At 59.0% G+C, this 24599-nt stretch overlaps 1 protein-coding gene across 1 annotated transcript; it reads left to right on the top strand.

Moving 5' to 3' along the window:
• The first annotated feature begins 2247 nt into the window (after nt 1-2247).
• CARMIL2 (capping protein regulator and myosin 1 linker 2) lies at nt 2248-24430 on the top strand. Its single transcript, XM_058813734.1, is given in 41 exon segments — nt 2248-2287; nt 3466-3557; nt 3680-3730; nt 3987-4046; nt 5211-5332; nt 5686-5783; nt 6369-6439; nt 7003-7076; nt 8115-8190; nt 8267-8355; nt 8702-8796; nt 8937-9023; nt 9212-9321; nt 9695-9772; nt 9883-9959; nt 10130-10234; nt 10449-10518; nt 10677-10758; nt 11805-11901; nt 12182-12239; nt 12732-12904; nt 13589-13657; nt 14278-14371; nt 14441-14536; nt 15096-15224; nt 16120-16233; nt 16369-16544; nt 17029-17116; nt 17546-17662; nt 18144-18210; nt 18956-19012; nt 19015-19493; nt 21029-21132; nt 21532-21937; nt 22205-22324; nt 22660-22696; nt 22875-22943; nt 23246-23539; nt 23716-23823; nt 24059-24169; nt 24255-24430. Coding segments are annotated over 41 exon segments (4716 nt in total).
• Nucleotides 24431-24599: the final 169 nt, after the last annotated feature.

Genomic DNA, 24599 nt, shown 5'->3' with positions numbered 1-24599 from the left:
CAGGTACATCCCCCTGTGCAATGCCCTTGCAATTGCCTCTTTCAGCACCAGTGTCCCTGGAGCTCTGGGCTCTTTGGCTCTCTCAATCCTAACCCTAAGCATAACCCTAGCCCTTAACCCAGATCTGAGGAGCAATTTCTGAGCAACTTTTTTATTGTGCTCTGATTCTAGAACTTTCTTCACACACCCCAGGAGAGGTTTAGTGAGGATGGAAGCTGTCACCCTGTGGCCATCCTCCCTTTTTCCCCAGCCTGGCGTGTTACCTTGCTATCTGCTCAGTTGACCTGGTTTCTCTGTGCTTGCACAGTCAATGGTTCTGTTATGCAGACTGGGTTTTATTTGATTTGAGCTGAGGCTCCTGCCTTGGGCAGGGATCTCTGCTTGTGCCTCTTGCAGGCTTCTGGTTCGCCCTCAGAGGAGCTGTTCTGGAGAGATGCAGATCAATATCCCAGCCTGCTGCCAAGGACACGCATCTAGGGCAGCATCCAAAGCCTGAATGTGGACAGAACAATTCTGCTCAACCCAAGAGCAGTTATCAGTGCTGGAAAAGCTGGGCTTTGGGCTCTGAGTGGAAAGCCAGGGCTGGGACGGATCCAAGGAGCATTGCTGCCTTTGCCAGTGGCTTGGCCTGGCTGCCATCCCTGGTGCTTGGGCTGCTGTTCTCTGCTGGACCAGAGGAGGTGTGCTGTTCTGGACATCCTGGTGTGTCTGGGCTTGCACAGAGGCAGGAACACCTGTGCTCATGGATGTCTGCCCCACTCCTGGAGTACATGTCCTGCTGTGCTGCTGCTCAGAATATTCCAGCATGTGGGAACCAGTATTTTGGGGAATGGGCTTTGGATGCAGCTTGCCTGGATATCTCCTCTGTGCTGCTAGTCTTCTATAGAAGCCGTTCTGATGTGTGAAAGGGGACAGCTGTTCCCTCTGTGCCCTGAATATCTTTGCATGACAAAGCTGGGAGATGGTGCCCTTTTAGAAATTCAGATACCAATAGTCTGGACCTCTCTATCCTGGAAAAAACATGGATCCAGCCAGGACTGCTGCTGGTGACTGCTGACTGCACTGTGCCCCTTATCCTGCTGCTGCTCATTCCTCTGCTGATGTAGCTCAGGAGGCTCAAGGAGGTGCTGCCTGCCTTCACCCTCACACAGAAAGTGGTTTCAGAAGCACTGTGGCCCTGAGTGGATGTAGCAGGAGGGCAAACTCACCCATCCCTTCCAGGGACCACCTTCTCCCAAGTGATTCGAACCTCTGGGAAAGCTCAGTGACCTCCTGGTTGGCAGATTTCAGCCTGGAGCTTGGAAGTTTGTCAGAAAGGGGCAGTTTAGGGGAAGAAGGCAGCTGTCACCATCCATCCCAGTGGGTGCTGGTCACAGGGACTCAGGCTGCTGGCTCAGAGCAGCTCTGCCTCTCCCTCCAGCACCTTTCCTGAGTTTCTAATGGGGCCACGTTGAGCCAACAGTGGGAAATCCTGAGTCCAGGGAAGCTCTGCAGCATGTCATGGGACACAGGAGCACTTCCTGGTCCAAAACCTTCCTGGATGAGTGGTGTGGTTGATATGCTCAGTCCTCAGGTTGATGTGCTCCAAGGAGGTCACCTGAAGCTTCTCACCTTTGCTTTGGGACAGCAGTTTTGTCACTTTGACAGAAGGCCTGGAACATTCCTGTTCTGGAAAAGCCCTTCCTTCAGCATCCTGCCATGGGGACCACCATCCATCCTCCAGGGAGCAGCCTGCACTGGGCACCTTCACCCATCTCCATTAGCTCCCATTGCAAGGTGATGGAGCTGGGCTGGCTGCCCAGTGCTGGGAAGGGTTGACTTGCCCTTACCCCACACACCGGCCATGTCCAGGCAGGAATATGTCCCCATGAAGCACCTCAGGTGATAGGGAGAGGTCACGGATCCTCCCCCCTGGAAGCTGGGGCTGTGGGGAGATGCTCCCGCTCCGTTCATGGAGGGATGTCCTCCACACGGCAGGAGAAGGGTGGAAGCTGGGTAGTGCCGCCCTCTCCTCCCGGCGGGGCCGGTGGGCCGTGGGCACCGTCGCTTTCATTTCGCTTCTCCTGCTCAGGCGGTAAATCTCGCCTGACGGGGCAGGAAGAGGCACCGGGAGGGGGAGGAGGCACCGAGGCGGCGGCGCTGCCGGTCGGTAACCTCAGCGCTTCCTCCCGGCAGGGCGCCTTTCTCGCGGCGCCGAGGATGCTGCCCTGACCCCGCAGCCCGGGCAGGTGTCCCCAGGTGCCAGGCATGGCTGTGTCCCCCGGAGGGATCCCCGCCGAGCTGCAAGGTAAGCATCACCCGCCGCCGCCACTGCCGGGCACCGCTGCCACATGGGGCTGCCCCTGCCGGGCCTGCCCGGCCCCCGTTTGCCTCGATGGGCTTGGCAGAGTCACTTTTGGGTCCCTCAGCGGCAACAGCTGAGGTTGAGGGAGGCCCATGCAGTGTCTGGGGGTTCCTCTGGTCTGCAAAACTCATTTGCCTGAGGATGGACCCTGGACCAAGAGCATCCCCAGAGAACCTGGCTGCTCAAGGATGGGATTCTGCACATCTCAAGCTGCCGGATTTGTGGGTGCAGCTTGGTGCTGCTCAGCCCCATGGGCTTGGGCTCGGGCTCCTCTGGCCAGCTGGGGGTCCCCAGGAGCTCCCCAGGAAGGCACAGCCTGCAGCTCAGCATGGGCGGTGTGAACACCACTGCTCGCAGCCTTCCCTTGGCTGATTGGAACAGCAAAAGGCCACAGAGGTCTCGGGCTCCTTCAGCCTCATCAGCCCCACCGAGGCTGCCTCTGGTGGGGAGGAGCTGGGTCACCGTGTCCCCACAGCCTCAGGCCTGGCTCTGCCAGGGTGGGTCCCTGGGGAGGAGTGGCTCAAACCATGGACCCATGGGGACTGCTGTCACTGTGACAGCCTGGTGTGCTCTGCACAGCGATGGACAGCTGTGCCTTTGGTCCTGTTTCTCCCATGAGAGGCAGGAATCAGGAGGGCACAGAGGGGGTGCTCAGGGCAGGAGCCCTGCTCACACTGGCCCACTGATGGTGGCAGTGACCAGCTGTGACCTTGGGGAGGCTGGCACGTGTGACCACCCTGGCTGCACTGTGGAGAGGAAGGACTTGGGTGACCAGCTGCTCCCTGGTGGTAAATCTGGAAAGGAGGGAAGAGGAATCAGGACCTTCTTGTCACTTAGTGCCAGCTCCCAGTGGGTGAGGCAGCACAGGCAGTGTAAACGAGCAGCCCCAAACCCTGTGCTTGGTTGAGGCTGAGGCAGATGGGGAGGTGGGTGCATCACCCAAGCAGCAGAGGAGACCCACAGGTGGTGTGTGAGGCTTGTCTGAGGGCAGCCAGGGTGTGACTGTGAGGTGTGGAGGGAGAGGAGATGATTCAGGTGGGAACAGTATCCTCAAAAGCAACATGGGAGAGGAGCAAGGTGACTTCAGCCACCTAATTTCACGTGGACATTGGTCTTTTCAGAGGGCATCACTACCTTCCTGGGGACAAAGAAGGTACTCCTGGTGCTGAGCATCCAGCTGCAGGTGAAATCCAAGTATGATGACTTTATCTTGGTATGTGCAGAGTCTGGCCTGGTTCCTGCTTTCCTGGTTTCCCCAGGAAGGTATTTTATGGTTGCATTGAGGGACAGGGGTGGCTTCCATGTCACCATGGTCCCTTGTCACACCTTGCCTAGGTCCTGACACCCTGGCGAGCCTACGTGCTGCCTGTGATGCTGCCAGTGAGGGTAAGTGTGGGGACCCTGGTACAGCCCTGGGGGGCCTGGGGCACTGGAGGGAGTGACCCCTGAGTCACCTGGGCCACTGGGTCAAGAGCAGGATGAGGAGAGATATAGGGAGAAGGGGGCTTGTTTGGGAGCTGGTGAAGGCTGGGGCCCAGGCCAAGCACTGCTTGAGGCATGGGAAAGTTGGGAGTTGGGGGGAAACCCTTGGGTTTCCTTTCTCCAGCAGCACTGGGGTTGATCCTGTTTCTCTCACCCACAGGTTCACAGCAGCTTCAGCTTCCTGGAGGTGAGGGAGATGGCAGTCCAAGAGCCCAGTGTGGTGAGTGGGACAAACTGGGACAAACCTAGCCTGGGCATTACCCCCCTCTCTGCCCACTCCCCGTGGCAAACCCTGGTCCAGAGCCCCCCACATGATCTGGGCGTGTTCTGGTCCCCCATTGAGGGTCACCAGTGTTGGTCTCATCAGGGTGTTGCCCTGGAGCTGAGGTGCAGGGGGGCACCCAGGGGTGCAGGGTGGGTGCCTGCACTCCATCCCCTTTGCCATCCAGTGCCTGGCCATGGCACCTCCTGCTCAGCAGGGACAAGGTGACAAATGGCTGCAGGCTTACCAAGGTGAAGACAAATTTAGCAGGAGGGTATTTTAAACCCCATTAATCCTCTTAGAGAGGGGCGGGCACACAGGGCAGATGTGGCAGTGGAAACCATGGAAGAGAGGATATCAAGGCTAGGATGTATTGGCCAAAACAGGGCTGTGGTCCTGGTTAGCCTCCTGTCTGCTCCTTTCTAGCATCCTGTCTGGCTTTTTCTTGGTGAGGCATCATCAGCAACCATGGCCTCAGCCTCCACACGGGGTTTCTGCTGCTCAGCAGGCGAGAGCTGCAGGAGCTGGGCACAGACAGAGGGGTGCAGGGGTTGATTCCTCAGGGTGGAGGGGGCTGAGATGTCTGACTGGGCCATGGAAAGCCCAGGGATTGTTGAAGTGCAGGCGGTCCCACGCTCTCCTGCCTCCACAGCCCCGGGCACTGGCGGAAGCTCCGTCCTGCACGATGCCAGCAGATAATTGTCATCCTGCTCCCACGCCTCAATCAGCGTGTAATTAAATCAGGGAGCATGTTGCCATGGGATTTTTTTTTTTTCCTGGTAGGAACCATAAGCTGAAAAAGCCCTAAACCTCAATTAAATAAATTCAGGGAGGAAACCTCCATGCTCCAGCTGCGGCTGCTGCAGGCAGAGACAAGGCTGTTCTCATCTCACTGCATCGGGCTGCCTCTCCATCAGCAGAAGCTGAATTTTCCGGAGGTTTATGCCTTATCCTGGCAAACCAATGTATTTTATCCTGAATTCCTGGTGCTCACAGCATTCTCTGTGCTTGAGGCTGGGTTGGCAGTGAGGAGCTGATGGCTGTCACCGTTGTGTCTGGGGGCTTGGGGACTCTGTGTGCTGCTAGCTCGCTCAGGAATCTCTCATCCTTTGGACCCTGCAGGTTGTCATAGAAACAGATGCAGCATCTTTTGCCTTCCGGTTCATGTCCTTGGATGATTTGGAGCAAGTTGTTATCCATGTCACTGTGTCACTTAAGAAGGTCTTTCCAGACTCATCCCTTGGGTAAGGGTCTTCTGCTCCTGAGGGGTGCTTGTGAGGGAACCAGAGCAACCCCTTTGCCCAGAAAAGCCCCAGACTGCAGAATCCTGGAATGGTTTGGGTTTGGAAGGAACCATAAAGATCATCTAGTTCCAACCCACCTGCCATGAACCAGGACACCTGCAGATAGAAAATCCCCCATATAGGATGGGTCTGCAACAGTGCTTTTAGCAGGAGAAAAACACATGGATGGAGGCGAGACCCTGTTCTCTGATTCAATATTTCTGGCCACCCTACACACAGGGTTGTGCTAAGCACAGAGTGGTGGGGATGCTCTTCTCCTGGCTCACCCTGACACCCCTCTGCTCCCTCTGCAGGACACTGCTCAAGAACTGCCCCCCCAGCCTGTATGAGAGGATCCAGCAGATCACAGACTCACTGGAGGAAGTGCTGCAGAGCAACCCTGGGCCATGTGGTAAGTACCTCCCTCAGGCAGGACCAGGAGGGTTGGAGCACTCTGAGAACCATTCCAGCCTTGCACCCACCAACAGCAGCTCTGCTGACAGCCCTTACCTCTGGCAGGGCACCTGTGATGGCTTTGGTCAGATGGAGCCCTGTTGCTGGGGTCTGCTGCCCACCCCATCCCATCCCATGGGGCAGGAGCAGGTTTGAGGGGATGCAGCTCCCCAGGAGGAAGCAGGACAGCAGGCAATACTGCTCAGGATCTACCTGCAAGGACCTGTAGCTGTGCATGCTTCTACCCACCTCACATGGGACCAGTGCAGAGCCAGGAGCTTTTCCTGTGGTCTGCTCTGGAGTAGGATCCCTGCATTATCCCCAGGGCAATGTGCCTTGCCTGGCATCCACATGGAGCAAGCAAAGCAAGCCACAGCCCCCACTGGGGCTGACAGTGGATCCCTCTCCCCTTTGGGCCGGGAAGGGGGAGCCCTCAGCATCCCTTCTGAGTCCCTGTCATCCCTCTCCTGTTTCCCAGTCCCCACAAAGTTCTCCCCCATGTTCCCTTGGGAAGCTCTGCCCCCAGACTGCCTTCTCCTTGCAGGGGGGTTTTCAGAGACCTACGCTGCTCTGTGTGACTACAACGGCTTTGCCTTCCGCGAGGAGATCCAGTGGGTAAGCCAGTCCCTCCTGAGGATGCAGCAGTGGCAGCAGGGTGTCCCTTGGGGACAGGATGCTTGTGGCTGCCTCATGGAGCTGCTGGGGCTGGGAGCTGCAGCTCTGAGTGGCCCCTGCTCCTGGCTGGGCTGGAATCAAAGTGCAGGTGGGAGCAGCTGCCTTGGACCAGGTTCTTTCCCAGACTGTGACCCAAGGAGAGGCCCTGGAAATTTAGGACCTTGCTGGGTGTCCCAGGAGAGGAGAATCCTGCTGGGACCCAGCCATAGCAGGACTCCCTGTCCCCCTTTCCCCTGGACACTGATCCCAGCTCACCCCTCCCCACACCCTCTCACCCACCAGCCTGGGCTGTGCTGCCTTCTGACCATTCCCTGCAGAAATTGTCCAATCTGTCCCACCAAGCTGGGACATGTCCCCTGCCAGCCATCAGGGAATGTTTTAGGCTTTGGGGTTAGGCAAGGGGCTCCCCAAGGGCTCAGCTCCCTCCAGCAGCAGCACCAGGGACCTGAGCCCTCCCCAGGAGCAAGTGCTGAGCCTGACCCAGTGTGTATCCTTCTGGGAAGGACGTGGACAACATTTACCACAGCCAGGACTGCCGGGAGTTCAACCTGCTGGACTTCAGCCACCTGGAGAGCCGGTGAGCCCCCAGCCCTGCAGGATCCCAGCACCATCCTCACTCTCCCTGTCCCTGCTGGGGGGCCCAGCACGCTCTCCTGCCCATGTTAGAGGCTTTTATGGGTTACACGCTCCAGGGATGCCACATCTGCAGCCTGACTCTCCCCCTCACCAAACACCCTGAGCCCCGTCCCATGGGGCAGCAGCTGAGAGACCAGGCAGCCTCTCTGTTCATTTTTAACTCTTAGATCAGCCTGGGAGCTGTTTATAGGGCTGAAAACCCAATGCCACAGTGGCTTCTTGCAGCTCGTGGCTATCAGGTGTTTCCCTATGCAAAGCAGCTGGTGCAGCTTGCCACCCTGAAACTTGCCCTGCTCCCCACCAGCCCCCCCAGATATCTGTTATCACCTGATTATAACCTGATAGAGGGGCTGTGAGCTCCAGCTGTGCCTGGAGCTCTCCCTGTGGGGCTCAGCCACCCCAAAAAAGGCAGAGCAAGGGCTCAGTCTCAGGGGGGGCAGCTGCCAGGCTGGGACACAGCAAGTCAAAGGTCTGGGCTGAGTGTTTTGGGGAACAGAGGATCTGTGTTCAGCTGGTGGAAAAGGAGACCGTTATAGAGATTTCTTTGGATGAGGAAGTAAAAAAGAAACTTGTTTCCATTCAACCAAAACCTGTGGTGTTGCTCACATGAGAGCTCAGAGTTAAAAAGAATTTAAAACCCCGAGGTTTAGATAGAAGCATGCAAATACTTTGATTAATTTGATTTTCCCTAAGGGAAAAATCTGGGGAAGATGATCTTTAAACCCACAATCCCCAATCTTGTTCTGTTGAACATTTGTTGGTCACACTGAGGTTGGGTGTCTTGGAGCATCCCAGGGCTGGGTCAGCTGGAGCACCTTGGGTTTGGATGGGATGGGTGTGTTCTGGCATCCTGGGTGTCTTGGGGCACCCTGGGCTGGATGTCTTGGGACAAGCCCCAGTTGGGTGTTTTTTGTCACCCATTTGGGATTAGCCTTGGTTCAGCCTGGCCCTTGAACCCCTCCTCCCTGTCACCTTGCAGGGATGTGGCGCTGAGTGTTGCTGCCTTGTCCTTCAACCTGTGGTTCACCAAGCTCTCCTGCAAGGATTTCAGGCTGGTGAGTGCTGCTGCTGTGGCTCTGGGTGCACCAGGGGTGGCCAGGCTCCCAGAAAGGCTTTCTTCTTCCCTGCCAGAATCAGGAGATCTCAGAGCAGCTGCTCTACATGCTCAGCAAGTCAGTGACCCTGGAGGAGCTGGTGCTGGAGAACAGTGGCTTGAAGGGGTAGGTGAAGGTGTTGCAAGGCAATGATGAGCAGGATCTTGGCAGCCTGGTGGTTCTTCCCTTAGTCCATGGAGCAGGGAGGTCCATCCATGGACCCTTGTGCCAGGGGCTGGTGGCTCCATCCCCTCCACACTGGGAAGCTCACTGGGAGCAGAGACTCCCATAGCCTGGCAGTGAATACCACCCACCCCTGGAGGTGCTCTGCTTCCTTCTGGCTGCTCAGATGAGCCAGGTCTGCCCCACAGGCAGGAGCTGCTGGCATGTCCCTGTAAGACTACAGGACTGGTGGCTGTCTCTCCTGGAGTTATCCAGGCATTGTTCAGATGGGTGACCCTTCTCCCCACAGTGACTTTGTGCAGAGGATGGCCCAGGCCCTCAGCAGCCACCCCAACTCTGTCCTGCACACCATCAACCTCTCTGGCAACCAACTGGAAGACAGAGGTACTCAAATTTGGGCTGGGATGAGTTTACACCCACAAAAACTGATGTTCAGCTCCAGCTCCCACCAGCAGCTGCCTCCTGCCCTGGAGGCTGCGGCTCAGCTCGTGGTGCAGCCATTCAGAGCTCCCTGCTCCCATCAGGGGTCTCTGCCTTCAGCCGGCACATGGAGAGGAGTCCCAAGGGTCTGCAGAGCCTCAGCTTGGCCAGGACAATGCTCACAGCCAAAGGTAGAGCCCAGGTGCCCTTGCCCCCTCCACAGAAGGAGAGATGGAGGGGCTGCAGGCACACCCTGGAAAGGGAACCTTCATGGGTGCAATGTCCTGCTGCCCCAGCTGGGGGAAGTTCCCTTGCTCTGCTCCTTGGCTCTCACCAGTGCAGGGAGCCTGTAGCCATGCCTCTCCCTCTCTCTGAGCAGGGATGAGCACGTTGTGCAAGGCCCTCACAGACAACAAAGCCACTGGGTTCTGCCTCCGGCACCTGGACCTCTCTGGGAACCCCGGCACGCTGGCTGGGGATGACATCAGCGTGAGTGCCCATGCTGTCATGGGTGGGGTGGCACACTCTGACTGTCCCCAGTCTGGTTTGGGTGGCTTTGGTTTGCTCTGCTCTGCTCTGTGCCCTGCCCTGTGCACCCCAGGGATGGGGAGGTCATGGCTGGGAGCAGCTGGGGACACCCTGGGGACATCGCCCTGCATCTCCGTGTGGCAGTGTGGCAGATGCCATCTGCAGCAGGGGGCTGTGTGGTACATGGCAGTGTCCATGAGAGAGTGGGCTCCCGTGTGCAGGATTCACCCCTGTGCTCAGCAGGAGGGGGGAGTCAGGCTGGAACTGGGATTCCAGGGCTGAGGGTGTTGGGTGGGAACCAGGGGCAAAGCTGCTGAGCCCCCTGTGCTCTCAGAACCTGCAGAGCCTCCTCCAGCACTGCCACTCGCTGTCCCACCTCAGCCTGGCTGGCACAGACTGCCCTTTGGATGCTGTGAGTACCATGCAGGGGCTCCTGCCCTCAGCCCCTCCATCCCTGGGCTGTGTGAGGGGCTGCAGTGCCCCTGGCTCCTCCTCCACACGGCTCCCATCCCACCCTGGCAGCTCTTTGGAGCCCTGCTCCACGGACCCCACAGCAGCCTTGTCCACCTGGATCTCTCCAAAAATGTGTTCTCCCACAAGTAAGCTGGGGATGGCATCAGGAGGGTGTGGTACCCAGGGGTGGGATACCCAGTGGGGTGTGGTACCCATGTTTGGGGCACCCAGGGGTGGGGTACCCAGGGGTGTGGTACTCGGAGGGGTGGCTGGTGCTGAGTTGCAGTTGTTGCCATGATGTGCCCATCCCTTTCAGGAGGGTGAAAACCATCTCCCCCGACATGAAGGAGTTTTTCAGCCAGGCCTGCTCCCTCAGACACGTCTCCCTGGCAGGTACCAAGCTGCCAGCTGATGCCGTAAGGTGCGATGGGGAATGGATTTGGGGTGAGCACGGCCTGGGGAGACCTTGGTCAGGGCTGTTGGGAGGATGGAGGGAAGGGACTGAGAGAGGCAGAGCTGTGGGAAGGATGCACTTCTCCAGCATCCCAGTCCCACTGCCTGCACTGCTGGGGTGCCCATGGCAGGTGCTGCTGCCCCCATTTCTTGCACTGATGGGGCTTTGGTCACTTTTCCAGGGCATTGCTGCAAGGGCTGGCAGACAACAGCCACATCAGTGACCTGCAGCTGGATCTCAGCAGCTGTGAGGTGAGGGCTCAGCAGCCATGGGCAGCACCCCTCTGGCCAGGGGGTCCCACTGTGGCAGTGTAGGAGGGTCTGTGCCCTGTCTGACCTCCCCAACAGGAGGATCTGGTTTGCAGGGCTCACTGCCTCCCTTGTACTGATGTCTTGCTGTTTCTTCCAAGCTGAGATCAGCAGGGGCCCAAGTCATCCAGGACCTCATCCCTGATGCCAGCTCCATCAGTCACCTGGACCTGTCTGACAATGGTAGGTTGCTTTTCCCCAGCCTGGGAAAAGATCTCCTGCATCTCCTGGACTGTCATGTCCCAGCACAGCGAGTGAGGTGATTTTTTTATGCCCTCATACCTCAAGACTTGCCAAAATTTCTTATTTTCCATCTTTCTTGATACAGTCCTCTTCAGTTCACTGAATCTGAGGTGGTCTCGTGTGGCTGGTTCAGGGTTGGAAAGGGTTTCCCTGGGCAGAAACTCTTCCCACTTTTCTGCTTCCAGCCTTGTCCTTCTGTGGCCTCCAAAGCCATGGGCAAGTGATCCTAATCATCACAAACATCACCTCTGCCAGCTGTTAATTTCACCTAAACTTTCAAACAGCCTTGCTAAGGTCTCACAGCAGACCATGCAATTCCTCAGTAGCCAAATGGCTCTGGGAAAGCTGATGTGGTTTGGAGTCCTTCAGGACACCAATGCTCCAGAAGCTTGTGCTCTCACCCAAAATTTTCAGTCAATCTTTGCCAAAATATACTTCTATTTTTGGCTTTCCCAGTAGAGCACCTCTGTGCAGGAGGGACAGTCCATAGGTAGGTGTTGGTGCCTTGTGCTCTCGGCTGGTTGAGCTGCTGGGTGAGCAGATCCCTGCCCATATCCCCGCTGGATTTCCCTGGGGATGGTGCAGCCAGGAGGATGGGAGTGCAGGCAGCTGCCTGGAAGCTGAACTCCCCCCAGGGTGGTGGGTGGGTGATGGGGGGCACACCTGAGGGATGGCAGAGAGCAAGGGCCATCTCCAGCTCCCTCAGTGCCCCCGTGGCTCAGCACAGCCTTGGCACCCCCATATCCGGAGTGCCCACAGTGGCTGCTCCTCCCTGGAGGTCATTTCTCAAGGACCCCAGCTCTGCACAGGTCTTCAGTCTCCTTGGGGAAGCCAGGAAGGGAGGAAGATGCTCACGAGCCTCCCTGGGCATCTCCAGCATCCCACTATGGCAGTTTGGTGGCTCTGCAAGTCCCCTGAGAGGGACCACCTTGGTGCTACCTCCATGGGTTTGTTGGATCATCCTGGGGTGTCTCCCTGTCCTGCAGGCTTTGACCCCGACATGGTGACCCTGGTGCTCTCCATTGGCAGGAGCAAATCCATCAGGCACGTCTCCCTGGGGAAAAACTTCAACATCAAATCCAAGTGAGTGCCAAGCAGCAGCAGCACCCAGGCTTGGAGCCACCCTGGAATGGTGCATCCACATTGACTCTCCCTCCCCATCAAAAGCCCATGGGCTGGTAGGAATTGCCTGCCCATGCAGGAGGGTCACAGTGATGACACCCCTATTACTGCACCACTGCCAGCACCTAGTGCCAGGGATGGGTCACAGCCCAGGCAGGAGTGGAGGGAGGACAGAGCTCTGCCAGCTGCCTCTGTGGCCCCAGGGCATGCACAGTAACCCCCTCACACACCTCTCCTGCAGGGAAGGTCTGTTGGATGTCCTGCACCGCATTGTCCAGCTCACCCAGGAGGAGGATTGTGTAAGTCCAGCTTGCCCTCAGCCACCAGAACCATCCCATCCCTGCTCCTGGTCACCCTCAGGCACCACTGTGCAGTCTCCATGAAGGAAAACATGGATCTGCCATCCAGGTCCCTCCTGCACTGGCTGGAGCAGTCCTCCCTCTCTCCCACTGCTATTCAAGTTCTTCTGCTTTTATTTTTCCTCAGTCTGAAGCAGGAGCTCAGACAGAGAAGTGGGAAAATGGAAGCTTGTATCTGGCTAAAGTCATGGAGATTTATTGTAACCTGCATTCAGCACAGCTTTCCCAAAAACCTCTCTTTTCTCCTCACTGCCTGCTGGCATCTGAGCTAAATCCAGCCTGTCTAAGGAGTCCCTGCCCCTCTGTTCCTCAGGATTCAGTATCACTCCAAACCAGCACCAGCCCAGAGGCTGCTGCACAGGGGTGGAGCTGTGTCTGAAGGGTGACATGCACCTTGACATGTCCTGGTCCCCCTCCTTGTCCCTTTTCCAGCCTCTGCAGTCGCTGTCTGTGGCTGAATCACGCCTCAAGCTGGGAACCAACGTGCTGCTGAGTGCCCTGGGCAGCAACACCAGCCTCGTGTCCCTGGACATCAGTGGCAACGCCATGGGGGACACGGGGGCCAAGATGCTCGCCAAGGCCCTGCAGATCAACACCAAGCTCAGGTAGCAGCAGCTCTGTGACACCCCGTGGGTGACCCTGCGTGGGTGGCCCTGATGTAATGGTTGTGATGCTGATGCCATCAGAGGAGTTTTGTCACAGCTCCTGGTGGCCATGGATGTGGTCCTGGACCACTCCTGGTACAAGGCTGGGTGCTGTGACTGCATTTTGCACCCATGGCAGTCATCTGGCAGTGCTGGCAGGGGACATGTGAAGGGCAAGAGAGCAGCTCCATCCCTGCCCTGGTCCTTGCCACCTCTTTTCCAGGCTCCTGCCCAGCCCAGCATGCTGCAAACAGACCTTTGTGGTCACTGCCCTCACCTCATGCTCTGCCATCACTTCCTAAAACACCATTTTTGACCACATTGTGTACACAAAGCCAAAGCAGGGGTATCTGCAGGGGACAGGGAATGGTGTTCAGCCAGGGCTGTTCTTCTGGACATGTCTGTCCCTGCCCACAGGATGGTCCCTGAATGTGTCTTCCCAACCCTTCACTCCCTCCAGGCACCCGCCTAACTATAGCTCCTTGCAAAGTCCAAGTTTATGTTTTGGATACTGAAAATTGTAATTTTTAACCCCACTTTAAGACTCTCTGATGCCTGGGGTCAGCCTTGAGCTGACTCTTGCTAGCACCTGCCTCAGGATGGTGTGGGTGTGGGCAGGGCTCATCCAGGTCCTTCTTTTTGCAGGACTGTGGTTTGGGACAGGAACAACACAACAGCCCATGGGCTCCTCGAGGTGGCTCAAGCTTTGGAGAGGTAAGGAAGGAGCCTCTTGGTCCTCCTGGCTTGTTACTGCCATGCAAAAGAGCCTCTGTCACCAGCATGTCCCTGTCCCCAGGGTGTCACACAGTTTCATACATGTCCCAAGGGGGCTGGTCCACATCTTTGGCCTTGCAGGCAGAAAAGCAACCTGGCACCCATTTGGTGATGACAGCCCCATTACCAACCTCAGGGCTCCCCTGGGCTCTGCATCCCACCCAGCACAGCCTCATGTCACCCCAGGATCTCCATGTGAGCACGGGGTGATCTGCTGGTGGTGCTGATGTGATGTGATGCTCCTCTCCTCCTTGCCTGTGACAGATGGGTAGAGCTTGTTCCCCTGCTGAGCACACCCACCACCTGTCTGGTGTTTGGCTGTGCAGATCTCCACAGGTCTGAAGAAAGAGGGGTGCATGGAGAGCCTGAGCATGTGGTCACTGCCACCCCATCGGGGTCTGCTGAGGGCCAGAGTTTGGCCATCCATATCTCCAGAGCTGGACCTCAGCACAACGTCCAGGCTGCTGTTGGGTGGGCTCTGAGCCTGTGTCACGTCCATGGGGACACGAGCAGGGGGCTGAGCCCTGGGTGCAGCACTGCTGACCCCCTGTGCCCCGCAGGAATTTCACGCTCAAGTCGATGCCGCTGCCGATGAGCGACGTGGCGCAGGCGTACCGCAGCCACCCCGAGAGGACGGAGGAGGCCGTGCACAAGGTGGGGAAATGGGCTGTGGAGCCCAGGGCCAGGTGCCACCATCACTGCTCACGGCCTCTGCCTTTGCAGCTCCAGTCCTGCCTGACGAGGAACCAGCTGCGGCAAACGCTGCCGGCTCAGACCTTCCGGCTGCAGCAGGGCATCCTCACCACCTCTTCTGAGCAGGTCTGAGGGACAAACGAGTCCAAGGGGCTGCTCCTCCCCTGCCCCAAACCACCCTGGCTTGCTCATGGGAGCTCTTGCAAGCAGCAAAACACCCTGTTAACCTTGCCTGAGTGGAAGGCAGAACAGATTCAGGGATGGAGCAGGTTGCAACCTGGTCTGGTGGAAGGTGTCCCTGACCATGGCAGTGGAGCTGGAATAGGAGGACCTTTAATATCTCTTCCAACCCAAACCATGCCATGGTTCTGTGGTGAGGGTGGGGGCGGATGGAAAGCAGATCTCCTGGAATCCCGCTGGTTGCATCCAAGCTTTTCATGCATATGCACTGCTGAGATAACTTGCAGCTACACCAACCTGTTCAGTGTGTTCCTGCCTCCTGGGCACTCTTGCCAGCACATCCCTGCTGTGTGCATCCCTGGTTATTAGGCAGGGATGCTCTTGGAGGCTGTAACCTGCCTGTGCCCCGTCTGAGCACACTCCTCTCTGGCAAAGTCACAGCAAGGAGGGGAACTGGCAGTGCTGCCCCAGCACTGGCACATGACACAGCCTCTCTGTGCTCCAGATGGTGAATGAGATCTGCCTGAGTGTGCAGAAGCACGTTGACATCCTGAGCACCTGCATGGGCAGGGAGGTGGAGACGGACATCCTCTGTGCTGAGGAGGCCATCAGGAATGCCAACCTCTGTGTCAGTGTGAGTGCACAGCGTGGGAAACCCCCACAGCTCCGTTTGGGATCGAAGCAGGGCATTGATTAATTAATGACATCATTAACCAGCAGTCAGGGAATTCCAGAACGTCGATGCAACAGACACACACCACCAAGCACTTGCAAGCACTAAAGAACAGCTGAGAATTTCTGAATTCCCTTCTGGAACAAAGATCAAAATGTCCTTAGTCCCCTTGCCCCAGAGCCACACGGATGTGTGCACACCCCCCACAGGGCTACAGCCCCCCTTCCTCTGGCATCCCATGCTCACACGTCCCTCCTTGGGAGAGATGGGAGCTCCAGATTTGAGAACACCCTGCAGCCCACAGATGCCCACACTACTGAGAAACCTCCCTGAATCCCTGAGGGGTCCCTCCCTGGGGCACCTTTATCCCACCCCAGCAATGAGAATGCTCCATCAGCCCATGATAAAATCCGTCATGTTGGTTTGGCAGCTCCTGGCTCTGTCAGACCTGGTTTGATCCTGCTGGTCTTGGTTCTCTCTCCCCACTGCACCTTTTCCTCTTCCTCTTCAAACCACCTCCTTTCCCCTTTTCCCCACCTCTCTGGCACCCCCTTGGTTACTTAATCTGGCAGAGACAGGATTTAAGACAGTACTGATGTTGGGAAGGCGTGAAAGGGTTGGATAAGGGTCTCCCTGATGCAGGTAGCAGTGTAGTGGAGTGCAAGAGGGGAAGGAGAGTCAGTGGGTAGCAGGGAGAAATTGAGGGATGAGGATGCTCAAACCTGGCCCAGCAAAGCCAAAAGATCACTGGGTCCCCCCAGCTGATGGGAGAGCCATGGTGCAGGCTGTGCATGGAAATATGGGAGGAGAAGATGAGGTGACACAGGATGATCTACACCATCTCTTTCCATGTCAGATCCTGCCGCTCTTGTATGAGGCTGGAAACACCCCCTACCAGAATGGCAAGCTGCAGCACAAGCTGGAGTGTCTCACGGAGGAGGCATCACAGACCTGCAGCCGGGAAATCCAGGTGGGCACCATGGGCAGCCCCTGATGGGATGTTCATCAGCCTTGGCCCAAGGATAAGGGGGATGGTGTCTACTGAAGGCCATGTGAATCCTGATAGAACAGAAACTGAATCCTTCCTTTCCTGCCCAAACTTCAGGCAATCATGCAGGCGGCGCTGGACACGGCCCACGGGCTGTGCCCAGCCGTGGTGCAGAAGAGCGGGGTCAGGGATCAGCTGGTCACGGCCATGTCAGAGAGGATCTGCCTCCAGGACCAGCTCAGCCTCAGTGCTGTCCTGGACCAGATGGTCACCGATGTCTTCGGCAAGCTGAAGTGGGTGATGTGCTGTTCTTCCTTCTCACTCAGTCACTGGCACTGACCCCCGGGCCAGAGGAGCATTCTGGGGGCTCTCTGGCAACTTCTCCTCTCCCCACATTGTGGTAGAGGTGTGCTGGGTCCTGCTGCTGGGTTTTCCCACCTGTAGCTTTTCTTCCTGCTTGGATCCACTTTGGATGAGTCCCTAGGCGCTGGAGAAACCTGTGGGGTGATGATGTTCTTGCAGGCACATCCCCTTGGCTGGCCCTGACCATCAACAATGGGATGCATTTGACATTCTCCATCCCAGCCAGTGCCTATTCCCATTCCTGTTCTGGCAGCCCAGACCCAGCAAGCTGCCGCACATGGGCATGTCCTGGGAGCCCCTGGGTGTGCCCCAGCCAAGCATCCATCTCCTCAGCAAAGCCCTCCCTGGGGAGATGGCCCCATGGCTTGCAGGGGTGGTGGGTGCTGGTCCTGAGCACCCTCTTTCTGCTCCCAGTGAGATCAAGCTGTCCGTCACAGCCGCTGTAGCCGACTGCATCGTGGATGCTGTGCTGGGAGACCTGACCATCGCCCAGTGCAAACTGGTGAGTGCTGGGGGCTGCCAGCACCTGTGGGATGGGGATGTGGGGCTGGGATGCACGATGGGGGTCTGGATACCCCAGTATTGTCCAGGCACCTGGACACCAATGCCATGACCATGGATTTGCAGTCTGGGAAGCAGGACAATTCCCACCCAGGCTGGTTTTCCTGCCAAGTAATCCTCTCCCAGTGTGGTCACAGCAATATTAACACCCTGAGCAAAGTCCCAGCGCTGCTGCCGTGTGCTGGGGTGACGCCAGGCACCGGCCACTCCTGCAGCAGGGCAGCTGCGCCGGGCTGGACACCGGCTAATCAGGCCTAAATCCGCTCACAAATCCCAGCCGTGGGTAGGGAGCAGAGCAGCGCAGAGCACACAGGGCAGCCCAGCACGCTTCAGCCCCTGGGATAATTTAAGCGCTTCCTAATGGTTTTAGGCAGAGAGCCTCTCCAAGCAGGGGCTCGACCTCCTGGTGCTGCTGCCGGAGTCGGCTGAGGACGATGCCACGGCGCTGGCGAGGGGCAGGAATCCTCCAGACCTGGCTGCAGAGGAGGTAGGGACCGGGCCGCCGCGTGATGCCCGCGGTACAGCCGCCCTTTATCCGCCTTACGGGATGATGCCGGGCTTAGCCACAGCCTCTGCGGTGCACGCACCCCCGGCTCCCCCCAGGGCAGAGCTAAGGCAATTAGTGCTGGGAAATGGGACCATCAGCCTGCCAGCCGTGCTGCTGGCACCAGAACGTGTCCTTGTGGCGGCCTGGTTGCTTGTACCTTGTCCTGCTGCTGCTGCTTTGGGACCTGGGATCCAGTGTAGTGAACAGTTCTGGATGGGGAAGTATCCAATCCAGCACCGTAGGTGGTTTTGGAGCTGGGATAAGATGAAGCGGTGCAGCCCTTGGAGCCTAGGGGTGATGGAGGGACTGCACCCATCACTGGGCGAAGCCTGGCAGGCTCTGGCTGCCATGGGATGTGTCTCGGCACAGCCAGCCTGTCCCTGTCCATGCCGGAGCTGCCACCATCCCTCTCTCCCTGCAGTACAAGATGGCCCTGCGGAGGAGAAACAAGCACTTCAGGAGCATCCGGCCCACACCAACTGTGAGAAGTAAGGTCACCGTGGAGCTGTCCCCCTGCTGTGGGTGCCCTCCACAGGGCATGGCAGGGTGGGGGGCTCGCAGCAGCAAAGGGGGAGCCTCACGGTCTGAGCCCCCCATGGTCATGGGCTGGGGGTAGCAGGGTCAGGACCCTTCAGAGACCCTCTTCCAGTGCTGTGGTGGGGTCTGTGAGGGAAGCTCACCTTGACCTTGCTCTTGTGCTGGTTTTGGGCCCCAGATGGCTCAGTGTCCTTGGGCAGTGGAGTAAATGCCCTGAACTCCCTCCCCACAGAGCCAGCCAGGGGTAGGAGGTTTGTCTGTGATTGTGAGTGCAGTGGTATCTCCCATGGCCACCCTGGACATAGACACAACCCACTCACCCAACAACCTTGGGGAGAAGAGGTTGCCCATGGGTTTCCCTTGCTGCTGGTGCTGTCCCCACCAGCCTGGATGGGGAGTGAATCTCAGGGGGGCACAGACAAGGAGCAGCTGATGGGTCACTCTGCTTTGGCTGAGCTCATGCAGACTCCAGCACCCAGCACCCAGCACCCCTGTGTCCCCAGGGGATCCCTGAGCCCCCCAGCACCCTGCTGCCCATCCAGAGGGTCCCTGGGGGGGTGAGGAGCTGCCTGCAGAGCAAACCGGGTATGTTTGTGATTGCTGCTCGCTGCCGGCAGAGTTTGTGCCGGCTGCAGGTCTCAGGGCTGGCTGCGGGGCTCGGCCCCTGCCGGAGCATCCCCGCACACTCCCCCGCAGCATCCTCCCCTGCACGCAGCCAACCTCCGGCGGCGGCGGTGGCGGGATCCATCCCGGCCGCGCCGCAAAGCCGCCACGCGCGCTCCCGGCGGGCACGGCCGCGCTCCCGCCCCGCGGCGGAGCCGCTGCCCCGCTCGCTGCCCCTCCGCGCGTGGGCGAGGGCGACGGCGTCCCTGATGATGTTGATGATGGTGATGGCGATGATGATGATGATGGGGAGGCCTGGCGAGGGCGGGTGTCAACACGGACCCTCTCGCCTCTCGTAGGTGTCTCGGAGCTGGAGCCGGCAGCGGGTCGAGACGCCAGCGGGCTCCGAGCTCACCGGGCGCCGCCGTCACTCAGCCCCGCCGCGCCGCCGGCACGCCCTGCCTCCACAAAGGATGCTGAGCCTGCGAGCGGCTCGCTCCCCGCCACGCAGCCTGCTACCGCCACCGGATTCCTTATGGACCTGCCGACCGCCGGCGAGAAGCTGGAGCATTGCACCAAAGGCAGGCCCCGGCCCAACCGCCGGCACCGGCAGCCGCCCAGCAAGCCGAATGTAAGGGTGGGGGCACGGCTGGCAGGGGAGGTGGGCTGCGTTCGGGGTGTTTTTCCCAAATTTTTTTTTCGTTTGGGTGAATTATTGCGGTCAGTATTTGTTGCAAGGCAGGAAAATAAGATGCGCAAAGACGCGGTGGGTTTATTATTATTCTGCATTTCAGCTGCTGCCGGAGCCTCCTCCTCCTCGGGGGGGAACCTGAAAGGATGGGCAGGGGGGCTGGGGGGGGGCGAGGGGAATCATCCATCCTCTTTCCTGCTCCCCACTGGGAGATGCTGAGCGGTGGGAGCCAGGAGAGGAATGGAAAACCCTGCAGAGTTTGGGTGCAGAGGGCCGGCGATGTGCTCGGCAATGGCTCCAGCTGCCTCCCTCCTGAGCTCCATTTGCTCCCCCTTATCCAAAATCCATCATCCCTGAAGCACCGGTGGCCACCACGGCTCCGGTGGTGCTGGTGGGGCTCTGCCAGCTGTGATGAGGTGGGCTGTGCTCCCCCCATCCAACAGGCAACTGGATGGGGAATCCTGCCTTTGCACCCCCCTTCCCAAAGGAAAAGTAACTTTTGGGTGCAGTCAGTGGTGAGTACAGCTCCATCACTGTCCCCGGGGCTGGATCCTGCTGGCATCACCTCATCCCCGTGCCACCGTGATGCAGCTGGATCCTTTCACTTGCTGGAAAGCCCTGGCTTGCAGGGCTGTGGTGATGCTTGCCCTTGGATCATGGTGGGATCAGGGCTGGCACAGGGCTGGAGGGGAGGCAGAGCTGTCCCAGGGTGGGTTCTGGAGGTTGGCAGGGCCAGGGGACCACCACCCAGCAGTGGGACAGGCATGCCTGGCACCCGGGGTGGGCCAAGACTTGAGCAAGGACAGGCTTTGATGGATGTGATATGACAGGGAGAGCAGATCTCAGATGGCTGGAACGGCTCCTGAGCGGCATCAATCCAGCCGTAATGAAAAGTCATTATGGATTGAAATGCCACCGATGGGGAAGCGCCTCCCTCTCATCGATAGCGTGGCACTGATGCAGTGGCACATGCCAGGGAAAGGAAGGTGCCATGGAGGAAGGCTTGGCCATGGCATGGACCACTTTGTTATGGGGATGGAGCAGGTGGCTCTCAGGCAGGCTGTGGTGGCGCTCCAAGGTTGGACTAGGAACATCTGAAGGATGCAGATGTGGGTCCTTGCAGGTCACCTGCTCCATCACTGCCAGCAGCAGAGGGGTCCCTTTCTTGGAGCTCAGATGGAGGAGGCATCCCTGCCAAAGGCTTCTCCCACAGTATGGGTGCCATACCTCAGCCACTGTGCTGGGCAAGGGGCTGGAAGGAGCCTGGGACTGACTGGAGCTCCCAGTGCTCAAGGGAGGGAGCAGGATTAGAGCTGGGATGCAGTTGATAGCACCATGATTTGGCTTTAATGCATGCCAGCACCTATCCTGCAGGGGCACCCACTTGTCCATGCCCAGGGGTGGGTGACAGACACACCTTCATGCCCAGGGACACCTTTGTCCTGTGCTGGGCTGACAGCAGCTGTCCCTCACAGGTGCAGCCCGTGGCCTGTGAGAACAGCGAGGACAGGAGCATCACCCGCGTGGACGAGGGGCTGGAGGATTTCTTTGCCAAGAGGCTCATCACAGAAACACTGCCGTAAGCTGGGGGTGCTCAGGGCCCCTCACCTGCCCAGCACACCCATCCCCAGGTTCCAGCAGCCTCCCTGCAAACGCTGCTGGGCCCAGTGCAAAAGGGACGCTGGGGAAAGCAGCACACACAGGGGTATCACCAAGGGCAGGGCTGGGGGAGGAGGAGTGGGATGGCAGCCATGGTGTGCCAGATGTGGCCATGGAGTCTGTTCTACAGTGGGCAGGCAATGAAGCAGCACCCAGGGGAACAGTGCTGGGAATGGGTGCCCTTGCCAGGACACTGCCATCTCAAGTGGAGTGTCCGGGGTCTGGATCCATCCCCTTAGGGTGGGCAGGGTGAAAAAACTGATCCCTTACCTCTTGGCAGCCTGGAGCTCACCTTTTCCAATGCTCCATCTCTCCCCAGCCCCACGACTCCGGAGACCTGCCCAGGATCAGCCCCTCTGGCTCCCTCTGGTTCCCGCACCCTCAAGAAGAAAATTGGGAATTTTTTTGCCTTCAAGAAACCCAAATCCAGCCGGGGCTCGAGGTGTGAGAAGGAGCCCGAGGGTGGTCCCACTGCCCCTAGGAGCAGGCGCTCGATGCTCAGTGACATTTTACGAGCCCCCAGCAAGGCAGGCGAGTCAGGGAAGCCTCTGAGTAAATCGGAGGAGGGGGGGCTCTCTGCCGAGCCCCAAGCAGAGCCTGAGCACTGCCAGACTCCAGACTCTGCCCGGAGGATCCGGCCCAAGTACTCTCGGGAGGGCAAATCCCAGTCACTCATCTTGCTGTCCGGGGAGGATGAGGATGCGCTGGGGGTCAGGCATGACAAGGTAAGCACTGTCACGGTCACCAAGCCACCACCACTGTTCAGCTCCCTTGGTGGGTGCTGCTCCCATCCATGGACGCTGGTGGGGTTACCGGGGGATGTGGGGACACTGGAGTGGTAGCTGGGGATATCCCCCTGGGTCGTGTCCATGTCACCATCTCCTGGCAGCATAGCTGGGGTTGGGAATGTGGGTGCCCCGCAGGCAGGAGTGTGGGTGCCACAGGTGCTGTGGTGGGTCCATGTTCCTGGCAGGGTTGTGTCTCTCCTGCAGAAGAGGCACCTGGAGAAGAGCGAGGGGGAGTTGTCCAGCTCCTTCGAACAGCGTGTGCAGGTCATGCTCCATCGCATCGGCGTCACCAAGGGCCCGGCTGCTGAGAGCAAGAAGCAGCAGGTGGGGACTGGTTCCATTTTTGGGATGAACCCTGCCCCTCCAGGGTGGTAGGAGATGGTGGTCCATAGAGAGGGGACATCTCTCACTGGGAATGGCAGCACCCAGTTCTGTGCTGCCACTGCCCATAGCCTCTGCCTTGTCACCTAACCCTCTGCAAGGGGTGAATTCCTGTGCACTGCATGGTGTCTGTCAGTCTGTCCCTCCTTTCCTGGCATGCACCCATTCCCTGCAGCCACATGAGAGCCTGGCAGCAGCACTCTGCCCTCTGCCCCCATTGTCTCTGTGGGCACTGCCTCCCTGATACCCCCCCCTTACCAGTTTTTTCCCCCTTGCAGAGCAAAGACAGCGAGATCAAGAAAGCTGGCTCAGATGGTGAGGGGCTGCTCCCTCCCCACCCTGACCCCCACCCAGCTGGGCACCCATGGGTGGCCATGGGCAGGCCCCCTTGGGCTCCCAGCTGTGGGTCCCACTACATCTTTGCCTTGTTGGGTGCTGGTGGCACTGGGCAGACCCCAGCTCACTGCTGCTGTCCGGTGGCTTGTGCTTGCAGGGGACATCGTCGACAGCTCTGCGGACTCACCCCCATCCCTGAAGGCCCGCACACACTCTGTGTCCACAGGTGGGTCACCACTGCATGCTGGGGGGTCACACCAGCCCCTGGGGCAGAGGGCTTCATCCCCTCTCCTAGCACCAAGCATGGGGACTGGAGCCAACAAGGACTGGTGGGCACAGGCATGTGGGCACAATTCCACCCTCAGGAGGGTGCCCTATGCCCATGGGTGCCCATCCCTGGTGTTGGCAGATGGCCACCAGCCCACTGCCCCTTCCCTGGGCTGACTGCAGGCTGGTTCCCAGCACCAAGAACCATCTCTGGGGCTGTCACTTCTGGACACCCACAGCTCCGTCCTGCCTGCCCCACAGACGCACCCTTCCGCAGCCCAGCCGCCAGGACGGAGCCCAGCGCCGAGCCCCGGCCAGCCTGGAAAGCCCTGGGAAGGCAGCTGCCCGCTGAGCCTCCGGCCACCAGCTCCGACCAGCCCCGGCGCTCCCTCACCCTGGCAGAGCCCAGCGGGCTGCCGGAGCCCGGGGGCCGGGAGGGCTGGAGCAGCAGCCTGCCACGGCTGGGCAGGAACGTGCCGGTGGCACTGCCACGGAGGGTCAGCCATGGTGGGGAGGTGGGTGCTGGCACCCTGCCCACACCACCCAATAATGAAGGTAGGGATGCACGAGGTGCCCATGGGTGCTTCATTCCACTGCTGGCCTGTTCTTGGAGCCCTTGGGATGGAGGGCAGCAGGAAGCCAAGCACAGGGTGGGTGCTGGGTGCTGATGGGGCCTGCAAGTAAAGTGCTGTGGGCTGTCCTCCAATGGCACCTCCCCATTGCTTACACAGACACCCGGCTGATGGCACGGCTGGCAGCGCCACGGGGACCCAGCCGCCGAGCACTGTCTGTCCACGAGGAGCAGCTCAGGGAGCCCGAGTGCCCGGCAGAGCTGGGAAGTAAGTTGGGTGTGAAGTGGGACCCCAAGCCCTCCTTGCACCTAACACCAACAGAGGTGGGTGGTGGTGGTGTTCCACATGTGTGCTGGTGCTGCCTTTCCCAGCTGGGGGCGATAGACAATGGCACTGCCATAATGGGAAGTTCCCAAGGGGAATTCAGCATTGGGATCAGTTCCAGCAGGTGCCAGGCCACTGTGCCCCACCCTAACATGGGCCTGGGTTGTGTTTCCCCCAGTGGGCACCGTTCCCCTGCGCCTGCGGCGTTCGCCTGTGCTCAGGCACAGGACCAAGCACGAGTCCCTCTCAGAGATGGAGGGTGAGCCTGGACCAACCTCAGATGCTGAAGGTGAGATGTTCCCCTCCCTGCTAAAGCAGATATTGGGGTACCAAGGGTCCCCCCATGCTCACCCCAGCACCTGTGACCTGTGTAGGTGCCCCGCTGCAGGACTGGCCCCGTGCCGGGCTGGAGGAGCCGCAGGCTGGCACAGGCACTGAGGGTGAGCAGCCGCAAGCCCTGGCACAAACTGTTGGGAATGCACAAGACTCAGCTGCCGTAGACCAAAGACGCCCAGTGCCGGGCCAGGAGGAGCCAGCCCTGGGACAGTGAAGCCCCTGCATGTCACCACGCTGCTCCCAACAAAACCCTGCAAGCAAGCGCGCCGTGCCGGGGTGCTTGGCAGCTGGGGTGCAGAGAGGACAGACGGGCACCAGGCTGGCGTGGATGTGCCAACAATGGCATCGCCCAGTTTCTGCCATGGGGACAGCCGGGCCACCAG

The sequence above is a fragment of the Ammospiza caudacuta genome, chromosome 13, assembly GCF_027887145.1.
Source record: "Ammospiza caudacuta isolate bAmmCau1 chromosome 13, bAmmCau1.pri, whole genome shotgun sequence".
NCBI lineage: Eukaryota > Metazoa > Chordata > Aves > Passeriformes > Passerellidae > Ammospiza > Ammospiza caudacuta.
Note: the sequence above shows the minus strand (reverse complement) of the source record. Positions and strands in the feature narration are given on the sequence as shown.